The following is a 15,382-nucleotide window of genomic DNA, read 5'->3' on the forward strand; positions in this document are numbered from 1 at the left end:
GTCAATTAACAATTTAGTCTTGTAGTCATTACTCTGATAACAACATTCCAAAATTAATATTTAACCTTTTAAAGCTGTGTGTGCCACCATCTTTAATGTTCGGTAATTCTGAATTTTACCACAGAATATATTTATAGGTTTCATATTATTCTCAAATTACACACCAATTATTTCCATAAACAGCATCAACAACAGATCTTTCGTTATGGATTGTTTTCTTAGCAGTAGCAACTGAATTTTTAATTATTAATTAGATTAACTTCAAACCCAAAGGTTAATTATTGAGTTCAGTGCAAATAGTGAATTCAACCAAATACAGTTGCAACTGTCAGTTATACTCAGCTGCAAACATTATGCCTGTGCACCATCTCCTATAATGCAATGTAGCTCAAGAGTTGGTGGTCTTGTCTCATGCAGAGATGATCATATGATCAAAACCAACTCAGGTCAAATGCTTTCATCATCACTTGCAACTGTAAGTATGTTACACACACACTATGTGAAATTCGTCAAACATAACCTCAAAGTTTTATATTCACACCATGTCTGTAACTGTTGACTTACAAAGTATTTCATGAGATTTTTAGGTACATTTAAAATCAATCTCTGTACAGAATTTCACATGTCAAGCTATAAAGGCTCATTAGTTATCACAGTCAAACTTAAATCTGAAGACAATATTTATAAAACTGTCATGTTGTTGCTTCACATTCCACAGAAAAATTACCTGAACAAAACAATGATGATGTTCTTCTGGGTTGAGATCCCAGGTGGACCTAAAGGTGTCTATATACGAGTCCTCATGGCTTCAAAACTCAAAAGGACAATATTGCCATCTTCATGAGATCCTCACATTTCACATACCTTAACAAAAGTTGCATATTTTATTATCTCCTGCTATCATTTCATGGCCGTACATTCAGTAGTGCTCGAGTGGGTACCACCTTACTAGTCTCAGCATCCACCATATTGTTAGTACCTATTTCAGAAAATTAAACAGTACAAATTTGGGATTACCTTTAACGGCATAACATAATCAAACTTCACCAAAATAAACCCTGCAGTTCTTGATCTGAAACTTACAAAGTAAATGTGAACTTTATATTCGTGAGGCAAAGAATGCAATCAGCAGAGGTCATGTTCCACTAGCTCCCATTCGCACTGCCACTATTTGTATGTCAACAATCTACCCACAAGGCATGCCAACCTTCTCATCTTGGCTCCATTCCATAGCATCAATAAACTCCAAGGCTTTCCAGTTTACAGCTGTCACCCCGAAACATAACACATGAACAGAGTATGCCAAGAACATGAGTGATAGAAGAAGTTACATAGTGATCAGGATGGTCGTAAGGAGGACAAATGAGAATTTTTTTTACTGTCCTTCTAATTTGTATGACATTATGCACAAACACCATGCCACTTGTATGTTCTGAAGCTTTCATGGCAACTAAGCATAATAAACTCCTTGGGCTACCAGTGTAAGTTGGTTTAATGAATAAGACACCAATGTTTGGAAAATAAGTGTACCCTGAGGATGAGGACATAGATCGTCCTTGAAACGCTAGGTCTTCTTCATTAAGCCACCTTACATGGCTGGTAGACTGAGAAGAATTTATTATACCATGCCATTCAATTGCATGATTAAAACTGTGTTATCAGTTTTTCTGTTAATGTAACCCTGCAAGAACCATTTTCCTTGTGAATCCACACTCTTATACAAACGTCTGAATACAAAACAAAATCTAAACAGACTGTATAGATTTCTGATGACGATGCATTATAATACGTAAAATTATTATTTTGCACTTTGTCCATCATTAAATTATGAAGTAATAAAACTACAACATTTTGAAATCTGGACTCTGCTTCTGTCTTCAGGTACAAAAGCGGAAAAGGGCAGAAATCCTACCTGTTGGCCCCTTGGTTGAGCTAGCCTCAGACCTAGTCCAGACTAATTAGATGGGAATTCTACCTTCTCCTTCTTTACAGGAAGATGGAAGCAAAATTCAGCTTATAAAACAGTTTTATTATTTTATGAAACAGATACTACACAAAGTGCACTATCGCCAACAACCTTCAGACTTTTATTAGATTTTATGTTTTGTATTCAAACCATTTAATAGCCAAGTGAATTCACAAGAAAAATGGTTCTTATAGGATTACACAAATAAAAAAAAAGTAATTTAATGCAGATGAAAGAAAAGACTGTCCTAAATTAATGTTACATACCTCAGTCACTCAGCGGTTTAGCCACAGTCATTTGCCCTGTCTGGCGTGTGACACACCCAGAGCACGCATTTGCTTCAACTGCTAACGCAACACCGAATACATGAGTCATGATAGACAAGATGACAATGACAGGGCCTGTGGCAAGCCATCCTGTAACATGCAGACAACATATCAGCATTTCAGAACTCTAAACTTCCATTATATTTCAAAAGGATTTTTCATAATACTTCGGGTCCTCATTCCTTTTGTTGATCTACATGTCTGCTATAAGATATGTGAGGTTTTCACAGCAATGTGAGATCGGATGGTGGCCTTCTGGACTACAACATGTAGTATTATAGGTGGCTACCACCGTTTCAATGGAACGTACTGCCTCCATCTTCACATTACTAAAAAACAATGGCAACGTGACTGCATAGTGTCATAATACAGAAGACCACAATCTGTACATGTAAATGTGTATCCTAACATTACCACATTTTCTCAAATACCCCAACACTTCTTTCTAGTACTAATATAAATACAAACACATAACAGTTATTTACAGATTTTTGAAACTACAGCAGTACTGCAAAATAATGATGATGAGAAACCATCATCATTGTTACTTACATGTATTTATATATTCTTCTACTGAGTACGAGTAAGATAATCTTTTAATGCTGGCTTTAACATTCTTATATCAGTATATGGTTTTGAAATGAAAAACAATACAAGCAATGGATGGTTGACTTTCTGAAAGCATAAATTCACACCAAGTGAAAATGAACTGGCTCAACACTCAACAGTTTTACATGCTGATAAAAAGTGTTGCCGTGTTAACTTGAAAAAGAGTTTTAAGAAGTTGATGGCACAGAGGAAGACCACTCATGTGACAGGAATCCTAACCATGTCAACATAGTTTATGATGGAAGCAGTGGGGAACAGTAATTGTAAGTATACTTCTTAAGGAATATTTGAGCAGCAAGACATTAACATACACCATTTTTTGTTGCGGGATAAATGTGAAATGGAAAGGGTCTGACTAGGAGTGTGCCACCAGCCCACTAAAATTGTAGCAATTTGTGATGTTTTCTCTTCTCCATTCCATTCAAGATTTATCGTTTGCTTGGAGGTGGCTTATCAGTTAGTAGCTTACCTGCTACACCATCTGATCACGTTTGCATGCAATGACAGTATGTATAAATACCCTGATGAACATATGAAAGTTTCTCTCTGGAGATATGTAATTCTCTTTCACACGAGATTGGAAACAACCATTAACAATTTCGGGTCAACATTTTAATAGACTGTCATATGGAGCGCAAGTGTATTATATAAATTAAATCTATTATTACCTATAAATTAACCATCGAGACTGGTTTAAATCGTATTTCTACGAGTGTTTAGACATCTATCGGACACAGCTTCACTTAAATGCTTCAGTATCGCTGTGATTGCTGTGACGTCAAAATTGAAAGATCTTTTTCGTACATTGCAGATAACGTAACTGTTGTTCTAAATCTTATCATCACAAAAATTCTAATGTAAGTTCACATATAATATCAATTATAATTATATTTTATATAAATTAATTACCGAGAATATTTTAAATAGTTTTTTATGCAAATACGCATTCATTGGACATAGCTCTCACGTGATGCTTTGGTATCGCTGTGATTGGTGTGACGTCACAAGAGAATTTAACGGCCATCGTACGAGAAATCTTTTTAGCACGACCTGTGAGTACTCTTTCATTTTCTGAAAAATACTTGTAATTTTAAGCACAATATCCCTTATTACGGTAACATTAATCATTCAGTTATAAATGGATAATAAACTAATTGCAGAAAAATGGAAGGTTTCGTGTTATTTGCAAGTACGAAACATTAAAGGTGATGCAACTGTTTAAAAATTTTACCATCACAATAATTCCAATTTAAAGAGGCATCTAATATTAACTGAAAACGTGTGAAATGTACTCCGACATAAAATACGTAGAACCAAATATAAGGTATTCATATCCAACATTAATATAGATTAAAATTAATGCAATACAATTTTAATAAAAGTATTTTAGCATTAAATTAAAACACATTGTAGGCCTGTAAAATAAATTCTAAGTTTTGAGGGTATGTTCTTGCTTGTAATGAGGACATTTTAATGTATTCAGATTTAACTTCATTAATTTCAAGACCATTTTTCTTCCCTCAGTTGCCAGTGCAGATAATAATTCTTTTAATGCTGGAACATTTCTTGCAACCAAGAAAATATCATCAACATTAGCACAAATTTTTTTGGATTTCTAACAATATTTCATTTACCTTCAGTTCCTTATTATTTTTTCAGCTATAACATAAGATCCTAAATAAATAAATAATTCAATTCTATATATGCTGTGAAAAGCTTGCCTGAGATCAATAAATAACACAGGCACATCTGTGTTATATTCAAAGCATTTTCCCACTGTTTGCCTCATCACAAGTATTTGGTCATGATGCTTCTAAAGGGTCAAAGTGCACATCAGTAAACCCCTCTACCACTACAATTAAATTATTCATTTAGGCAAACTCAACTAATGGATTACCATTTTCACCAGTTTCATTATATATAGTGTATTTACCTGCAACTTGTGGTACAAATTTAATAATTCTCATTTAATTTGATCCCAAGTAGTTATGGTGTTGCCTAGTGAATTCACTAAACTGTCATTTTTTTAGATACAGAAAATAATGTTGGCTGAATTTAATCCTTGATTGTTCTGTTTCTGTGTTCATAGTTACCAAGTATAAACATGGAGGAGTTTGATATGTTCATCAATGGCATCCTGTTCGACAAAGGTAAGACCTCTCTCCTCCCAAAAAAGTAACTTGAATTGAGTAAAGATTTTGATGTGTTTCCTCTGCTGTCATTTCCAGATTTTAACTTTGCTGTCTTCGAAACACCAATTATTCAAAATGTGTTATTATTTGGGCTCATCTTTAGGACATCTTGGATTATTTGACAAATTTGTGCCTTCAGTACAAAAATTCATCAAAATCAGTCCATTACTTTTCAAGTCATAAAATGACAGCATGAGTCAACCTTGTACTCCATTTATCTCTACAGCTTCTGCTAATAACATTTTTGCATCACTGAATGTCTACGTGGCAATTTGTGTTCAACATATTGCATAAGAAATAATTTTGTTCCTGTAAGATACTGCCAATTTTTTAAAAAAGAATTTGAATGCGCAGAAAAGTTTGAAATATCCCTAAAAACAAATTTAATCATAATCCGTTCAGGTGTTCCGAGTTCGTTGCAAAAACAAAGTCATCACAAAACAGTTTTACATTGTCAGTGGTTGGTCAAGCTTGAAGGCAATTTTACAATAAAGTAAACTTGCGTATGGCCTCTTCCTAATATAGCCTACGTATTATTTTATTTTTCAGGCCTATTTACATTTCAAACAAGCTTTGTGTGGTCAGCTTCCAATTTAATTCAGGTGTTATTGTTAGATTGAGCCAATAATGACAATTATTAAAACATCTCCCAAATTTGGTCTCTTTTCCCAGAAGACCTAATAATACTGTAAAGAATACGACAGAATTACTCAAAAGGAGGCTGCATTAAAATGGTTTCATTTATGCAAGGCATGTGCATAAAATATGTTGTAAATCTCGTAGACATGAGTGGAAATGTCCATTGCAGTTGCACTCACAAGATGTTGAGATGAAAATGCATATCAATGTTTCCTTTTAGAATTTATTTAAAGTAATGAATTTTCATGTCTGTCCTTACAAACATCTTTACAAGCACATACATAAATAAATTATTTATTTACTTAAATATTCAAAGTGACCACCTTCCGCCTTGATACAACTTTATGACTTGGGATGACCATTGTGTCTTGGATTCTGCACCATTCTGTGTGCTTACTACCATTTATTTCCTCAAAATCAGTCACTCCAATGCAAATATTTCATAAAACAGACCATGTGTAAGTAAGCTTATTTTACAGAGAGCTACAATTATATAGAAGACTTGTTTTCATCCTATATACATAAGCCAATTCCCAGAATAGTTTTGGGGCTCTTACCTCCATAATGTGGCCTCAAATTAAAATGAGTTGATATTGCATAAGTATAATAAAAGTACCATTTATGGATAACCATTTCCACTAGTTTAATTATATACAGTTAATTTGATACCCAGTTGTTGTGGTTTTGCCTAGTGAATTTACTAAACTGTCTTTTTTAGATACAGAAAAAAGAATGTAGGCTGAATTTAATCCTTGACTCTATTCTGTTTGTTTTTCCAGAACCAACTAGGACAGACGAGTTGGATGCATATATAAACTGCATCTTAGATGAAAAAGGTAAGACCTCTCTCCTCCCAAGAAAGTAACTTGAAGTGAGTAACGATTTTGGCATGTTTCCTCTGCTGTCATTTTCAGACCCCTATGCAGATATTTCATAAAACAGACCGTGGGAAAGTAAGCCTATTATACTTCCAGCTACAATAATACTCAAGACTGTTTTCTCATCCTATATACACAAGACTCTGACAGAAAGTTGATTCGTAAGTTATTACGTAAAATTTCATTTATCTCGTAGGTCAAATTTCTTCCAAGAAACTAAAACATGATGCATGGGTGGAAAATATTAGCTATTCCTGTTGCTGGGGGGCTATTACTTGCATCAAATACAGCAAAACTAATATGTTAGTTGCTTTTGGACATAACTTATCAGATATGTAAGAGTTGAGGTTCTCACAGCGGTGAGTATGAAGATTTCCGTCTTCTGGGTTGTTGTGCTGAGTAGTCTGGTCGATGTTAATCAACGTTTCAGATGACGGAGGCAGTATGAACTCTGAAACGTTGGTTAACATCGACCAGACTACACAGCGCAACAACCCAGAAGACGGAAATATTCAACTTATCAGATAATTCAGAAAAATACTGAAATATAAAAATCTTGTTGAGATCCTTTATTACTCTACCTTTAAGTTATTTATTCTGAAAAACTTAATTAATGGATTACCATTTTCATTAGTTTCATTATATGTAGTGTATTTACCTGCAACTTGTGATACATATTTAATAATTCTCACTTTATTTGATGCCAAGTTGTTATGGTGTTGCCTTGAGATTTCACAAAACTCTGTAATTCTTTTAGATACAACAAAATAATGTGGGCTGAATATAATACTTGACTCTGTTCTGTTTTTGTGTTGCAGAGACAACACTAAAAGAGGAATTAGATGCGTTTGTGAATTGCATCTTAGATGACAAAGGTAAGATCTCTCTTTTCCCAAAAAAGTAACTTGAAGTGAGTAATGACTTTGGCGTGATTCCTCTGGTATCATTTTCAGATTTTAACTTTGCTGTCATATAAATAGCAATTATTCAAAATATTTTATAATTTCGGGCTCATCTTTAACACATTTTGGATTCTTCAACAAATTTGTGCCTTCAGTACAAAAGTTGATTAAAATCAGTCCATTGGTTTTCAAGTCATAAAATGACAGCATGAGTCAAACTTTGTACTCCATTTATCTCCTCAGTTTCTGCTAATAATATTCTTGCATCAGTGAATGTCTACTTGGCAATTTGTGTTCAATTTACTGCCTGAGAAACACTTTGATCCTGTAAAATATACATTATAGTTGCATAAGATGTTTGTAATTCTTCAGAGAAGAAAAAAGTTTGGAAACAGCCATGTTTTTTATACTGCTGATCATATTCTGAATCTTATAGTTTTAAAACTGTGTTATTTATGGATTCCACTATTCTTTCAGAAAATAAAGAGGACAACATGCACCAGGATCACCACCAGCACAGAATACAAGTTGAGCCGAAGAAACATCACCAACAGAAGAGAAATTTAGAACATGGAAAAGAAACACCAAAGTGTCCTCAGAGAGTCCGTAGACCACCAAATGCTTTCATCCTATACTCCAGCGAATGGCGCAAGAGAATGTCTCTGCAATACCCACATGAAAGTAACAATGAGATAAGCGTGAGGTAAGTTGCAATACAAGGTGTACTTTAGAACTATTACTTGTTAACAATTTAATGTGCAGAGCATTTGTGAACAACAAATTGTCTTCAAAGCCATTCAAATTCAGAAGACCTATTATTTGAAGTTTCCAGTGTGGTGTGGGTTTAGCTTTTGCTTTTGTGGTGATAGATGTCAACATTATTTCGCAAAATCTTTTATCTGAATTGCTATGCTACGATATGACAGGAAAACAATTTTAAAAGTTAAGATGATTGAAAAGATAACACAAATATAAATTAGGTATAGCTCAGTCGGTATAGTGACTAGCTACGGGCTGGACGACTGGGGTTCGATCTCCAACGGGGGCAGAGGATTTTTCCTCTAGCCTCTGCGTCCAGACCGGCTCGGGCCCACCCAGCCTCCTCTACAATGGGAACCGGGGGTAAAGCCGGCCGGGGCGTGATGCTGACCACTCACCCCCATCTAGTGCCGAGGTCAAGGAAGAGAGGAGCTATACCTCCACTCACCCCAAACGCATACATGGCGTATAGTGGGACAAACTTTACTTTACTTTACATATTTTCATGATTTTATGTTACGTCCAACGTTGAATGTAATGATTTCTTCTAGGGCTACCAGCCATGTAAGGTGGTTTACTGGAGTAAACACTGACATTTCGAGAGAACAGAGCACCCTGAGGGGGGGGAGGATTAACGTTAAAAGGAACAGCTTTTGTATAATAACTGCAATATCGACCCTAACCATGAGTGCCACTTAATTCACTGTTACATTTGTAGTCTGATACGTTACAGGAACATTGGACAATGGAGAGCTGCTTCATTGACTTTTGTGAAATGCAGTAAACATTTTCATGTTTTTATTAATCATCTTCATTTACAGAGGCAGTAATGTTGTAAAAAAATGTTCTTCGGCTATCATAGTTGTCTTTTCTAAATCCAAATACATCAATAAAGAATTTCCTTATACTTCTCCTTAACATCTTCCTGGACTTCTCCATTAGGCACTTTTACATATGTGTTGGCAGCATCTTTGGACATGTCATATAGCTCTGCTCTTCCAAAAAGCCCAGTCCTTCCTCAGAAGCCAACATTTGCCCAATCACTCAAGAAATTCCAAACATTTTATAGAACCTGAAGGTTGATTACCATGTTTGCAAGGGTGTGCCACTGGTTGGTATCTTGAGCCAGATGAATCCAGTCTAGATCTTCTGGTTGTCTCTTTCCATTTGGTTTGCCTACCAGACTCCTTGTCTTAAATGGGGCTAGATGTCCTGCCCATCTCTTGTGTAACTTTTTCCAGCCTAGCATTCATTCTGTTTCTGTCCAAATATTCTCAGCCACTGTTATCATACATCCTCAGTCCACATTCCTCCCTTAGTGTTATAGATCAACCTTCACACCCATAAAGAAACTATGTGTGAAATCAAGGTTTTGAAGTAAAAGGAACCTACTTTTAGGTTATGTTAGGGTCCTGCCGTCAGCACTCCTTCTGCGGGAAACGAAAGTACCTCCCAAGATGGCTTCCTGCAGAGTGGCCAACGTCGGAAAATCAAAGCACACGTATGGAGTATATATTTAGCTTTCAGGTAGATGTGAGGACATTTGTGCCGAGTGTAGTACTCAAATTGCTCGATAGGTGTGGAGTGTGTTTTTGTGCCGCTAATAGTTGAGTCTAGATTTAATTTTATGGAACTGCTAGTGCAGTATAAAGGCGGCGACGGAAGAAATCTATTGATATGTTTTTGGACCTTGGGTGCGTCTTTCCCCCCCACCCCTCCCAACCATTTCATGTATTTACCAGGACCCAAGAAATCTTGACGGTAAAAACCGATTGATGTTTTTGCGAATTTTGTGCCTAATGAATATTTGGGGAACCATTTTCGTCACTTTGTGAAAATCTTACGCATAATAAAACGGAGGATTTAAATATCCCTAGTAAAATTATTGTCTCAGGATTACAGAGTTTAAAAAACTGCACCATACCCCCGAGATCATTCTGTTCAGTAATCCAGTCTGCAGTGACTACATGACATCATTCAGCGTTCTAGCTTTAGGTTAAATAGCAGGCAATTATTGCTCTGGTATACGGACAAATGTCCTGAGTACACACACCAGAGCTCATTTACGTGGAGTTTAAATTACATCACGTGTGAATTGTATTTTATCGCAAATTTGTCGTCTTCAAGACAAGATGTCTGCAGTACAAAGCAAAGCCATTCCTATGCACGATTTCTCTTCGGGAGGAGTTTTTTCCACTTTCTTTTTAGTGCAAAAGACAAATGCCGGATGACAACCTTCTCGTTCCTTTAAATTTAGACTTTGTGATGGCCATTATTCACACCCTCATTAGCAATAAAAGAAAAGGGGAGAAGTAAGTAAATACGAATGAACAAGACTTGTAGGTGCTCTGACGGACAGCTAATGCGGTATTTTCTTTTATGATGCTGTGGCAACTGTTAGTGTTATTGTCATGTTATTATTAATGATGGAAATGAGATATGTATGTACACAATCCATTCGTTTCCTCTGTAAACTCTGGTAGTTGCTATGAGATCATTAATATATAATGCACAACGCAGATAATCATTTACGGTTTAAACCCTTGAAATCGAAACTCGTCTGAATAATAATTACTGACTAAAACCGTAAACAGACTTCACAATTCCATATATCAGCTGGTAGATGTCGTTTAAGGAAACAATCCTTATTTACACCGAGAATCATGCAATCCCATAAATAAAAAGTTATTGATTATTAAAGCACTAATTATAGAATTTTTTCGTAAAATAAAACAACAAAGAACATGGCGACCGCATTAAACATTTGAACTTGCTTTGAGTCTCAAAGCGATAACTAGTGGACCGCTGGAGCTAAGAATATTTAATTTGGTTTCAAGCGAAATTATAAGAATAGCAGCAAATTACGTATGATCATCGATTATAAACATGGCACCGGTGCGATCGTGTAAAATTATGTGTGAGAATTTTCTCGTGTTCTGAACGCGTACTTAGAAATTTGTTCTACTCAAAGAGAGAAAAAGACAAATGCTGATAATTGTGATGATGTTAAACTATGAGCCCTAGTAATTAAAAAAAAGGTTGAATCTTGTAAATTTCGACCCACAAACTCAGCACATTATATTAAAGGCTGGTTTGATTTTCATTGCTGGATTATAAATCTATATTTACTTAATTATAAACAGAACACATGATATACAGGACAGAAGTCAAGCAGAGAAGTAGAATTTATGAGACCTCCCGGAACAATTCTTTCAATGTAAGAATGCAAAAAATCTTAAGTGGGCAGAGAATGCATGGGGTTATTTCGAAATTGGATATCTAATTTCCCTTTGCTAAAAATGTTCTGATCGTCGAGAACAGGTGAAACATTTCGTTCGCTCTCATACGCCACTGCGTTTGCCTTTACCCAGCTGCAACCCCTGGACGTTCGTCCTGCAATCTGCCTGTGTTCTTACAAGTTCCCTTTTTGTATTTGCAGACTTGGCTGCATGTGGAGGGCCATTGACGTGGAGCAGAAGGAAAAGTATTATGAACGAGCCCGCCAGGCGGATGAAGATCACAGGAATAAATATCCCGGTAAGTAATTAATTTTCTTTCACTGGCAACAAGCAGCAGAAAATTCCAAAAAATATAGCATAGAATTTTGAGAAACATCACCGATTTTGATTTATTTGGGATTGACTGCTAGCGATTTTAAGTAAGAGAACTTTTGACGAGTCTTTATTTTCTCCAAAACCTTTTCATATACTTACGAGTCACGGCACCAGAACCCAGATATCGAGAAGTTATAATATTAAAATGGGATGAACTTAAACATTTAATTTTGCGATTAGATATGATCAAAAGGCATTTTACTGTTCCTTTCTTTCTGTGTTGCATGATGTATGAATGTCGCTGATTTTCCTCCTCTCACGTCAAACGACGCGATAAGAAGCAACCGTTTACGGAAAGCTGTGACCTGAAAGTCATTCTTTCTGTTTTCAGATTACGTCTACATCCCGCAGGAGGCCCGCACGCAGAAGCTTCTTCGGGAGCAGGCCCGCAAGAAGAAATTGCGGCGAACAAGACGCCAGTCGGCGAAGCGACGCCTCAAGACGGCGCAGACCAACAGCGCCCGTCCCCTGCCTGCCGAAGACCATCGAAGAGGAGGAACCACAGGCACACGAGGTGTCGCTTCGTCAGAGGTAAGTCGTCGTCATTACACTTTGGACGAAGTCACTCGCCTGCCATCTGTTGCTTGCACGTGGAAAACAAACAAGTGTGGAATGTCAGTGGCGAAAAATGACTAGAGTAAACTCTCGATTATCGGGGTTGATTGGGAAGTTTATCTTCCCTTGTTTGTAAGAACGCATTGCAGTTGAACTTATTTAGCAGATTTCACTATTTAAATCACTAAAACTCTATTCTAAGTTTTAAACATTAATTGTGTTTCTTTAAAAAGAAACTGGCTTTTGAAAGCAAAGATATGTTACAAATAGTTTATATTTATAAGGGCGTTAATTATGCACACGTCGCCATTTTTCTTGACCTACGAGAATTACGTCATTTCCTACTTGAGCACAGAAATCTCCTATAATTAAACTTTCATTCCTGTTAACCATTTCTGTTGGGTTTACATCAAAATCCTCTGTCACATTTTTATCAAATTCGAATTGGGAAGAGTGCATCTGCAAAATATCCACCAGTTAATTTCCATCGTAATATAATATCGCACGTTTTATCAATACCTTAAGTTACAGGAGTTTTGTTTCATGGGTTGCAGCCCACTAATCCACCATTTTCTGAATTTCTGGGACAAAACAAGAGCAGCGACACGCAGTCGGCCACAGCAGCCACTGAACAACCCGACTGCCAGCTGTCTACTAACAATGAGGTTAGTGTCAACTCTTCTTTGGATTTCAGCTATTATGTGGGCCCAACAGATCCCCACGCTTGAATCAATGATCATTTTCGAGTTCATTTCTTCATTATTAAGAAATCTTCATCCTGTTTGCATAATACATAAAAATGTGAAAAGGTTTCCCTTGCAAATGTTTGTTCAAAGAAGCCATTTTAAATGAGACAGTGGGACATATTTGTGTTGAATATCAGATTTGCCATTTGACGACATTAACTATCTCGTAAGCCAGTGACAGTCATCGAATGCCTTCGTCCTTTGGCCCCTTTAAGTTAACTGCACGCAAACTCCCCTTAGGGACGTCATGTACATGCATATATATGTTGCCAAGAGGCGAGTTGCTGTAGAGTTTGTCCTGGATTCATAAGCACTGAGATGATAAAGTAAAAATTCAGAGTCAGGAGTGACTTAAGTTCTAGAAGCTAAAATGTTTAAGACAATTTTGCAGGAAAATTTGACAAAAATAAGTGCCGTCGAGATAAGGCAGGGACTGGAGGTAAGGACATTTCACAATTCTAAAAGGAACAGTTTGCTGTCTCAGTTATGAAGAAGTTTATCATAAATCATCACCTTCCCATTTAAAATAAGTGATAATCAAAGCCCTGGTAATGTAACAGTTAAACATTTTCAGAGAAACTGAATTAATTAAATACTTTTAAAGTAATATTTTTAGGGACCAATTTCAAAACATTAACATTTGTAGTTGTATAATTAATAACACAAAATTGTTTATAGAACTGGCTTTGAAATGCTCCTCGTGAGCTTCATTTCAATACGTACTTTCACTTTTGAAGTCCCTGTTGAAAAGATGAAATACAAATTGAAGAACTCTGGATTTTGAATCGTTTGGTAGCAATCTCAAAGGACGCAAGGAACATTTATCCAACGGAATTATTTGGAATGTAAGATAACTAACCCTGAACATCTAGAAAAGTAAAACTCACAAGAAAATATTAAGGCACTGCACAGAGTTTTGAGCTGATTCACGAACGTGTTTTATTTCAAATATAAATTATCCAAATTAAACTCGTTTAAAGTTTCTGTATCCACATCTAGAAATACGTATCACAGAATAGAAGAATCTGGCACGGTGTGAGGTATAAGGCAGTACTTGCCCAATTATCACACAGAACTAATTACACGCTCACAGTTAATTATCACCACAGGAAACACCCACCACGCAATTACTGACTTGCCTCTCATTTAAATGTAGTGCCTGGATAGTGCCACGAAGGCATACTATGAGCATGAAGTTCTCTTTGTAATTTTTATATTCTTGCATTTGACGTATTTCCAGCCCTCCCTCCGACTCATAAATTCCGTGCAGATGAAAATCACACGACATAAAAGTTACGACACCAGGTAACGTTATGACAGGTAGATGGAACAGTGGGTCAAACAGAAGTCACCCCAAAAAATGCTGAATCAGGTTGAAGCCTGTAATTTACATAGATAGTACTTAAAGAGTTAAATTGTTTTCACTTAAATATTTAAATTATTTTTAGAAAATAAGTTAAATACTTTATTTGTTAAATTGTTTTTAGCTCACGCATTATATATTTAAGAATAAAAAAATATGTTCATAAATTTTGCTGCAAGTGTCTCCATACTTGTTGCTAATAATTCCAGTTCCTGTTCTTATACAAATGTTTATTTCCTTTCCAGATACCGGAAATGGGCGACGTGGAGTTTGCTTCCTTCATTGAAGAGATAATGAATCTGCCCCTTTAGTTATGTAGTTTGTATTTAAAAGATTAAATAGGTTTAGTTAAATAGATGAATTCCTTTAGTTAAGTAGTTACTTTGTTTTATTTAAACAGTTAAAGTTTTATTTAAACAGTTAAAGTTTTATTTAAACAGTTAAAGTTCACATATTGTATATTTAAGAATAAAAATAACAAAACGTAATTGTAGTTCCTGTTCTGATACAAATGTTTATTTCCTTTGCAGAATCCAGAAATGGGTGACGTGGTGTTTGCGTCCTTTATTGAAGAAATAATGATTCTTCCCCTTTAGTTACGTAGTTTGTAATTAAAAGGTTAAATAGGTTTAGTTAAATAGATGAATTCCTTTAGTTAAGTAGTTACTTTGTTTTATTTAAACAGTTAAAGTTTTATTTAAACAGTTAAAGTTCACATATTGTATATTTAAGAATAAAAATAACAAAATGTAATTGCTGTTCCTGTTCTGATACAAATGTTTATTTCCTTTGCAGAATCCAGAAATGGGTGACGTGGTGTTTGCGTCCTTTAT

The 15,382-nt window shown here is 35.7% G+C and overlaps 2 protein-coding genes across 13 annotated transcripts in view; one reads left to right on the top strand and one right to left on the bottom strand.

Moving 5' to 3' along the window:
• LOC147872755 (cAMP-dependent protein kinase catalytic subunit gamma-like) overlaps window positions 1-3,748 on the bottom strand; it is a 41,526-nt gene extending 37,778 nt beyond the window's left edge. For 2 of the 12 annotated variants that reach the window (XM_087355115.1, XM_087355119.1), the window contains exons 1-3: window positions 3,570-3,744; window positions 2,233-2,382; window positions 728-979 (exon numbers count right to left, since the gene is read on the bottom strand). The gene's annotated coding sequence lies outside the window, so the exon portion shown is untranslated. The other 10 variants (XM_087355111.1, XM_087355112.1, XM_087355109.1 and 7 more) reach the window with 10 other exon arrangements.
• A 126-nt stretch (window positions 3,749-3,874) lies between these two features.
• On the top strand, window positions 3,875-14,915 carry LOC147872756 (uncharacterized). Its single transcript, XM_087355063.1, has 9 exons — window positions 3,875-3,953; window positions 4,991-5,051; window positions 6,512-6,568; window positions 7,429-7,485; window positions 7,990-8,215; window positions 11,711-11,808; window positions 12,217-12,416; window positions 12,995-13,105; window positions 14,795-14,915. Exons 2-9 carry the CDS (start codon window positions 5,006-5,008, stop codon window positions 14,858-14,860), a joined length of 861 nt encoding a protein of 286 aa, XP_087211189.1. The 5' UTR covers window positions 3,875-3,953; window positions 4,991-5,005; the 3' UTR covers window positions 14,861-14,915.
• Window positions 14,916-15,382: the final 467 nt, after the last annotated feature.

This window comes from Zootermopsis nevadensis, unplaced genomic scaffold, assembly GCF_977971745.1.
Source record: "Zootermopsis nevadensis isolate Lab colony 2312 unplaced genomic scaffold, Znev_1.0 Znev_ptg000024l, whole genome shotgun sequence".
Classification (NCBI taxonomy): domain Eukaryota; kingdom Metazoa; phylum Arthropoda; class Insecta; order Blattodea; family Termopsidae; genus Zootermopsis; species Zootermopsis nevadensis.